Source organism: Entelurus aequoreus, linkage group LG24 (assembly GCF_033978785.1).
Source record: "Entelurus aequoreus isolate RoL-2023_Sb linkage group LG24, RoL_Eaeq_v1.1, whole genome shotgun sequence".
NCBI lineage: Eukaryota > Metazoa > Chordata > Actinopteri > Syngnathiformes > Syngnathidae > Entelurus > Entelurus aequoreus.
This window is the reverse complement of record NC_084754.1, coordinates 22,223,567-22,232,768: the sequence shown is the minus strand read 5'-3', so window position 1 is coordinate 22,232,768 and position 9,202 is coordinate 22,223,567. Positions and strand designations below refer to the sequence as shown.

Below are 9,202 nucleotides of genomic sequence, written 5' to 3'. Positions count from 1 at the left end.
TGTGAACCCACATCCGGGCAGGAAAAAACAATAGGACAATGAGAAACCTTAGGAGGGACCACAGATGTGGATTCTCTTCCCTTATATCACCTTCATGAAATATGCTTATGTCAAATTGGTAATTTTGTAGAGCTGTGAAAGAGCTCCCTTTGTTCCTTTTTTCACAGACAGACATCTTTACTGCTGTATTGTTGTCTAGTTTAAGGCCTCCTGTACATCTCCTGGTCTAAAGTGTGCAGTAAGCCGTCTGCTAGCATGTCTTCCACTTGAGAATGTAATTGTGGATAATGTGATATGGTGCTTTGAGACCTTGAAGGAACTGGTTGATTAGGCTGCCGGTATACAGTACCTCATGTTACCAGATGTAATACAACAACCGCTTCATGTTACCCAGCAATCACTGCTCGCTTAAATGTTGTACAAGTGTAGAACCCCAACAATTAACAGTATTGATCAAACTGAGCTTTATCTCAATATGATTATTGTTAGACTCTATACCCGCGTTTTGTTGAACAGTCATAGTTTAGGTCACAGGTAAATGTTACAGCGTCGGCTCACTCCCGCAAAAAGCATTGTCGATTGCTTATGTAAACACCATGAGCGGGTGACTTCTCAAGAACGAGCTTCTGCAAAAGTGAGCCCCGATAAAGAATTCTTCATTCTCTTTATAGCAACGAGTCCATGGTCAATAAGTCCTCATGAGGGTGGGGGCCAGTCCAAGGATAAAGAGGGAGACACTTGAGTGCTTTGTACCATTCTTTAGTTGTTGAAGACAGCTTGAATATGAAGTTACATTTGGAGACATTAACCTTTTCAAGGGATTACACGTACCAAAACACACAATATTTTCTCCAAAACAATAGATAGTAGTTGGGGAGGCCTCAAGGTCGATGATGCAACTGCATATTGTATGCAGATAGTGAAATAAGTCAGAGTAAAGGCTGCATATGGTGTGTGTTCTTCAAAAGAAGTTCAAGAACTTAAATGTATATTTGCTATAACATTCTAACAATTATCATTCTAATTACCATTCACTTGCACATTATATTGTGGAAGTGTACTTGTGAGTGTACATTTGCATTAAAATCAGACTTTTACTTTAATTTCTTCATTGTTTATAGGATAACTTTGTGTATCCAAGAAATTATGTGCAAAATTGGCAATGTTTATATATAAAGTGTGCTTTATCTGAGGAAGGTTAAAAGTACAAAAAAAGTAAACATAAGTGGCCATTCGTTTAAAGATCTATATAAAAATTGTCATGTTCTGATCGGTGTCTCTTCTTTCTTTCCGTATTTAAGGGTGCAAACATTCCCTAACTGTACATATCAATCAATCAAAGTTTACCTATATAGATGTTTAATGTCACTGTATTTGTCCTGTGTATGTTTGTGTGTGTTGCTGCAGAATGAGACAGAATCTATGTTTTCTAAAAGAAAGCATCAAGCAACAGACAAGATTGCTTGTACTTTGATTTCCGTTCGACATGGCAATGACTTAGCCTCCCTCTTTGAACTGGACGCCACCACGCTGCAGCGAGCTGACTGTCGGGTTCCCAGGTCAGTCTCAGAATGAATAGGTCTTATATTCGTTTGTTTTTAAGTTATTTGGCCAGTTTTCTTTCGATAACCTGTACAGTACTTGAAAATGTCTTACCAAACTTCTAAAAATACTTATGTTGAATAAATGCTGTAGTGTCTTGTCAGTACTGCAGAAACAGAGACACCAATGCACAGCTTTGTTGGAGTGTGTGTAGAGCGCTGCAACCAATTGTGTATCAAATCTGGTTACTTAAACCATGATTTATTGAAATTAATTTCATGTATTATTCTGCTAAATATACCTTTCTAAAATAGAAAATCCCTAGAAAACTATTTTGAGACCTTTTAGCCTATGAAATATGAGAGGGTTTTGAAACTTTGGATGATATATTCCATTGCATTGCATGCAATACTAATGCCATTTAAGTTTAAGGGTCACAAATGCTCCTTATTACGATTTACAATCTAGTGATCATTTGTTGTTTTAATTACCATCCATAGAAACTCTTATGTGAGACTCAGGCACCTGTGTACCAACACTTGGGTGACCAGCACCAATGTGCCCATTGATGCAGAGGAGGAGCGTCCAGTCATGCTCAAGGTCTATGCATGCCCACACACACACACACACACACACACACACACACACACACACACACACACACACACACACACACACACACACACACACACACACACACACACACACACACACACACACACACACACACACACACACGCACACACACGCACTTACACAGACAACTCATACAATGAGTGTGAAGGCTGATAAAAGACCTGTTGATTTTCCAACAGATTGGCACCTCTCTCACTAAAGAGGATAAAGAAGCTTTTGCTATTGTATCTGTTCCCCTATCGGAAGTCAGAGACTTGGACTATGCAAACGATGCCAACAAAGTCCTAGAGGCCACCGTGAAGAAGCTTCAATACGGAAACATATCTCAGAATGAGAGGAGGTAATGACCATTAGGGTGTTGATACATAGCCCAGTATTTCATGTTATTGTTGTACTCTCTCGTGTTTTGTAGGTTTGTGACTAAGCTACTGGAGGACCTAGTTTTCTTTGTTTGTGTAGTTCCAAACAATGGCCAGGATGTTCTCTCTGTAGCCACCTCTACACCCAACCGGGAGAGACAGAAACTGATGCGAGAACAGAACATCCTTGCCCAGGTCAGCACAAGGACAGCAACAAACACAATTATTCACACACGTTTATGCCAATGTTTTTTTTTCTGCATTTAAACCCAGAGGAGGCCGTGAGCAGGATTGTGTGACACTAAAGAAACCAACCTTTTTCTTTAAAGACGTGTCATTTAATTAATGTGATAGCTCCTCTGCATACAAAACAGAGAGCAAAGAATTGCATTGAAAGTGTGACCATGTAGAGATAGAAATGACAAACCGCATAAATTAAATATTTATTTTGTTTAGTAAAAAGACATGGTAAAGACCTGTTCTTTATTAACGATATCCTTAAATGACTTTTGTTGTGATATTGTAACCACCACTAAAATCTGCTTCAGTTTGTTTCGCTTATGTCGAAAGCCTGTTTAGGTTGACAAGCTAAAGTCCCAATCCACTGTGTTATATTGGGGACGGTTGGGAGGGTGGCCGTGCCAGCAACCTGAGGGTTCCTGGTTCAATCCCCACCTTCTACCAACCTTGTCACGTCCGTTGTTTCCTTGAGCAAGACACTTTACCCTTGCTCCTGGTGGGTCGTGGTTAGGGCCTTGCATGGCAGCTCCCGCCATCAGTGTGTGAATGTGTTTGTGAATGGGTGAATGTGGAAATAGTATCAAAGCGCTTTGAGTACCTTGAAGGTAGAAAAGCGCTACACAAGTATAACCCATTTACCATTATCACTAAAAGTGCCCAATTAAGTCGACCTCGACGTACAGTTCATGGTTAAATGCTTATATCAACATATAATTTAAAACCAAAAGGAGTAATTTTGTTATATTTTGAAAAAATCAAAAAGTAAACTTCCAAAATCAAAGTAAACTTCAAAATAAAATCATGTCAGTAATGACTTGCAAGGCAAGTAAATTTATAGAGCACAATTTGTACAAAAGCCAATTCAAAGTACTGTACAGAAAATTGCAAGAAGGCAAAACTAAAACTAAAATCAGAAAATTGATGATAATCTAAAATCATTATAAAACATTCATAATTCAAATTATAATTAAATTGTGTAGATAAAATGCTTTCAGTTGTCATATGCACAATTAAATCAGTCTTGTCAGACTGGATTTAACATTGGCAATGAAGACTTTCCAGATTTTAGGAGCATAAAACTGAAATGCAGTCTCACCATATTTGGTCCTGATTCTGGGTACTAGCGGGAGACCACTACCTCAGGTTACTTAGAGCCGGCGATGGTTCATATGGTTCTAACATGTCAGAGATGTACTTTGGCACAAGTACATCTCTGGACTAATACGGTCAATATTTCCTGCTTAGCCAAGACTTGAGCAGCAGCATTCTGGATGTACTGCAGCTGCTTTACAACTCGTTTAGAGAGCCCAGTGAGAAGGCCATTACTGTAGTCTAACCTGCTGGAGACAAAGGCATGGGATATTCTTTCCAAGTCTGCTTTGGACACTATTCCTTTGATTTTGCAATGTTTTTTAGGTGGTAAAAGCTGCTGATGTTATTGACTTAATCTGGCTGTTCAAGTTCAAGTCTGAGTCCATTATTACACCTAGATTTCCAACCTGATTATTAGGTTTCAGGGAGAGGGTCTCAGGGTGACTAATAATAGTATTTATTTGCTTCTGTGGGCAAGAGACAATATTTTCAGTTTTGTCCAAATTATTATTATTATTATTATTATTTTTGTTACCACCCACTGATCTGTTTGATGCAGCGACAAAGTGAAACAACAGGCTGACGTTCACCTGCCGGCAGTGACACGTAGATCTTGTGTGTCATTTGCATAGTTTTTGCAGGACACATTGAAGCTGTGTATTAGCTGGCCCAGTGCCAGCCTGTACAAGTTGGACAATAGGGGTCCGAGAATCGAGCCCTGAGGAACCCAGCAGGTCCTAGTCATTTGGTCAGAGAAACACTCACCAATTCCAACAAAGTATGTCCTGTGATCGAAATAGGATTTCAACCAGTTAAGGGCAGAACCGGATATTCCCACCCAGTTTTCTAACTTTTGTAATAAATCAGTATGGTCAACTGTATCAAAGGCAGCGCTCAGGTCCAGCAGAACCAAGACTGATACTTTCCCTGTGTTTGTGTTCAGGCGTATATCATTTGTGACCTTGATCAGAGCTGTTTCAGTGCTGTGGGGCCTAAAGCCTGATTGGAAAGTATCAAACACATTGTTATACAGGAGAAAGTCACTAAGCTGTTGGTATACTACGTTTTCCAGGACTTTGCCCAAAAATGGCAGGTTTGCATACAGCAACTAACAAATTGCACCCATTATTATTTTTTTGTTTGTTAGCCACCGGAAGATATGCACATTTACAAAAGCTTTAATGTCGTTGTAGTCAAGACATACTATCGCGACATAAGAGTGAGAAAACACAAGAATAAAAACATATACAGTATATTATGCAAAACAATGTCAACAAACTTTTATAGGTTGTTGGTGAAAACCCCAAGTAAATGTTCAAGAACAAGCTAGGGTTTGTTTTTTTGTTTTTCATGTTGACAACCGCTTATTTTAACATTAGTAAGTCAGTTTGAGGTATGTCGATAAAAACAGGTTACAATGTAGTATATACAGTGCATCCAGAAAGTATTCACATCGCTTCACTTTTTCCATGTTTTTTTTATGTTACAGCCTTATTCCAAAATGGAAAAATTAATTTTTGTCCTCAAAAATCTATAGACGATACCTTTTATAATGACAATGTGAAAGTAGTTTTTTTCCTGGATGAAAACCAATGCTTCCCATCCAATCTGATGGAGTTTGAGAGCTGCTGCAAAGAGGAATGAGCGAAACTGCCTGAGGATTGGTGTGCCAATTTTTTAAACTTGTCATTATGAGGTATTGTGTGGAGAAAAAAATTATTTATTCCATTTTGGAATAAGGCTGTAACATAACAAAATATGGAAAAAGTGAAGAGCTGTGTATATTTTCCGGATGCGCTGTAAAGTTATAATCTGTAAATAGTAGAGTTTCTGTATTCATTCAAGTGTTTCTTCCACAGATATTTGGTATCCTGAAAGCTCCATTCACAGACCTGGGTGATGGACCCATGTTGAAGTTGGAAGATTTGGGCGACCAGCGCTATTCCAACTTTAAGTACATGCTGAGACTATGCTATAGAGTTCTGCGACACTCCCAGCAGGACTATCGCAAAAACCAGGCATGTCTTAATAGAGGTCCTGTTAAATTTAAAAGCACAAGTTGAGCAGGTGTTCTTAGAAAAAGTTGCTTGAAAAGTTAGGCCTGATTATCTAGAAAAAGGTTTGCTGTAAAGGTGATCGATCAGGGTTTTTTTTACGACCAAAGCACAAACTAATTAATCATTCTGTTGATTAATTTAACTTCAACAATCCTGTTTCTTTTTAAAGTGAGGTGCTAGACCAATTTAAAAATGCTACCCATATGTTTTAATAAATTAGAAATTTGTGCAAAAGTTATAATTTTAATCCAGAGAAAAAGACCAATTCTTAAAACATTTTTGGGCTGATTAGAGTGCGGTGCGACCCAGTAGTTTATAATATTCAACTTTTTAACGACTTTTTAAATTTAAATTTATACATAATTTGGGAGTTCTATTAGCTGTACCCTATAATCACCATAATATAATCATGTAAATGTAACTTTTTGGTTCGTAAATAAGCAATATAACAGTTTTACTTTTTCAATTGAACTACAAATTAACTTTTTGAACATATTTGGATTCCCTAATAGTAATATTTTATTGTAGAATATAGAGAGCAATAAAGAATTGATTCCAATATGGTAAAAGCCTGTCACAAAAAATGTAGACCAAGTAAAATACTGTGAATACATTCGGGATGTATTGCACTTATTTCATGTCATATTAGTAATGCATTTTCAGAAGTAACAGGGATACAGTTTAAAATGTAAAACTATAACATCATTTTTCAAGTTTAGTGACATGTGGATGTAAAGGAAAATAAATGTTTAAATGTATTGAATACTATCCAGCTGTTTTAAATTAGAAGGAACCTAGTACATGTGTTGTATTTATGGATATATGTCATATCCATCTACTGTATATGTCTTCTGCCACACAGGAGTACATAGCAAAGAAGTTCTCAATCATGCAGTCTCAAATTGGGTATGATATTCTGGCTGAGGATACCATCACTGCTCTGCTGCACAACAACCGCAAGCTTCTGGAAAAGCACATCACAGCCAAAGAGATTGAGACATTTGTCAGCCTTCTAAGACGCAACAGAGAGCCCAGGTTATATATGATTTACTCTATTCACACGTAATACAGGAGAAATTTCCAATATTGCGTCAGAAGTTCATCCCCAACAATTTTAGTAATACAGTGGAATCTCTTATGGCAAGGCTATTCAATTAAACTGTTGTAGGGGCTGCATTTCCTTAAAGCTAAGGACCGCGGGGCCAGACTTTTTCAGTCACTATTATTCTTATGTCGAGAAATAGCATTCTTTGTTGTGAACATTATTTTTGTCTATTTTTTCATTTTAACCTCCTAAAAGCTAGCTGGCTTTTACTCTTTATTCTCTCTACTCTAATTGGGTAATCTATAGATTATTTTATTTTTAATCGAGTAATCGGATAAAACACACTTTTAGCCTCAATGTGTATTTTTGGTAAAATAATTAAAATAAACAAAGTTTTCTGCTTGCCATAAACTTTTTTTCCCCTAATAAATGCACCTATTCAACATCTAAATTGCTCTTTTAAAATTGGAAATACAAATTCATATACAAATTGTCACTGTCCGCCACGCAGATCATGGCAACCTCACACCAACCCTCTTATGTACGCCCTATTGCAGCGACCATGCAGAAACTATGTCCAAGTATTTAATATTCCAGGCACTCCACACAGTCAATATTTTCTCAATTTTAAATGCATTGGTTACACTCTTTAAACGATTAATCGAAGCAACAAAATATAAATCCAAGCTTATTTCTAATTGAATTAATCGAATAATCGTTGCAGCCCTTTTTGATATGCTGCCAAAATGTTAATGTCTCTTGCAAGTTTTGAACAGATCTTGGGGGACGGTCTGGTGTCATGGATTTGGCCCCTGGGCTGTCAGATGAATAGCCCTGTTTTAGGTAGTCCAAAAACTGTTCTGTGACCTTTTGATTTTTTCGTATATTGAGACAATTTTCCTCAAAATAAGAATGATCTGTTTATCCATAAATGCTACTGGTTGAACCAAAGGTTTATATGTGACTAAACGCGTATTTTTATTTTTCATCTAATAATTGTTAAATCTCTTGCCCTCTGTTTTACTCTCTATTGGTAACCTTACGGTAAAACTTCATGTGTGGTCTGTTCTTCCAGATTCCTGGATTATTTGTCAGATCTCTGTGTGTCCAACAAGACTGCCATCCCCGTCACACAGGAGCTTATTTGCAAATTTGTGCTCAACCCTGCCAATGCGGATATCCTCATCCAGACCAAGTAGGTCACACCCTGTGGTGTTTTTGCTTAAAACATTATTGTTGGTGACCTGTTTCTCTCATGTGTAAATGTTTATCTCTACAAAGACCTTTCCCCCTCCACGATGTGTTCTTTCATAATGGACATTTGCCTCTAATGAAGCAACTCAGTGCATTTTTCTAATAACTGCTCTTTGTCGCACCAGACTAATCCCTAATCTCAACACCACCTTGGAGTCATCGCTGATGCAGGAGGACGGAGAGGAAGAGGAGGTATGGCTTTACTGGATCGACAGTCACAAGGAGCCTCATGGCAAATCCATTCGCCACCTGGCTCAGGATGCTAAGGGCAACCATAAGATGGATGTAGATATCATTATTTACTACAGGTGGGATTACCGAAGTTAATTTGCTCAAACTTTTGTACCCTTTGACAAAAATGTTTAAAAAAAAAACACACCACAGATTTTTTCATCTTCATTAATTTCCTGTTGTCAGGTATCAGCTGAACCTGTTTGCTAAAATGTGCCTGGACCGTCAGTATCTGGCCATCAATCAGATCTCGACTCATCTTCCTGTGGATCTCATATTACGTTGCATGTTTGATGACTGCCTGCCCTACAGCTTGAGAGCCTCCTTCTGTCACCTTATGCTACACATGCATGTGGACCGTGACCCACAGGAAGCTGTGGTTCCTGTGCGCTACGCTCGCCTCTGGAATGAGATCCCCTACAAGATCACCGTCTATCAGTGAGCATCGTCGGCCTATGATCACGTCATCACGCGAGTATACTCCCTGTCACGGGCAGACTATTAATATTATTATTGCGGTTCTTTGCAGATTTGAATATGAGTCATCAGATTCCTCGAGAAATGATATGAAGAGAAAATTTGCTCCCACAATGGTGTTTGTTGAAGATTACCTCAAAGATGTGGTCAGCCAGCCGGATCCATTTTGGGAAAAAGACAAGAATGAACTCACTCTAGAGGTAGAATCGGCCTCATGTTCACTTGAAATACTATTCATGCAGCGGGCAGTATATTTATTCACCCCTTTT

General features: G+C 38.2%; 1 protein-coding gene across 2 annotated transcripts in view; it reads left to right on the top strand.

Moving 5' to 3' along the window:
- itpr2 (inositol 1,4,5-trisphosphate receptor, type 2) overlaps positions 1–9,202 on the top strand; it is a 131,075-nt gene that overhangs the window by 25,775 nt on the left and 96,098 nt on the right. For both annotated transcript variants that reach the window (XM_062035595.1, XM_062035594.1), the window contains exons 11-20: positions 1,408–1,559; positions 2,043–2,142; positions 2,358–2,518; positions 2,591–2,732; positions 5,729–5,887; positions 6,789–6,961; positions 8,047–8,166; positions 8,351–8,533; positions 8,643–8,894; positions 8,986–9,133. In XM_062035595.1, coding sequence (XP_061891579.1) covers positions 1,408–1,559; positions 2,043–2,142; positions 2,358–2,518; positions 2,591–2,732; positions 5,729–5,887; positions 6,789–6,961; positions 8,047–8,166; positions 8,351–8,533; positions 8,643–8,894; positions 8,986–9,133 — 1,590 coding nt within the window. The remainder of the gene's footprint in view (positions 1–1,407; positions 1,560–2,042; positions 2,143–2,357; positions 2,519–2,590; positions 2,733–5,728; positions 5,888–6,788; positions 6,962–8,046; positions 8,167–8,350; positions 8,534–8,642; positions 8,895–8,985; positions 9,134–9,202) is intronic.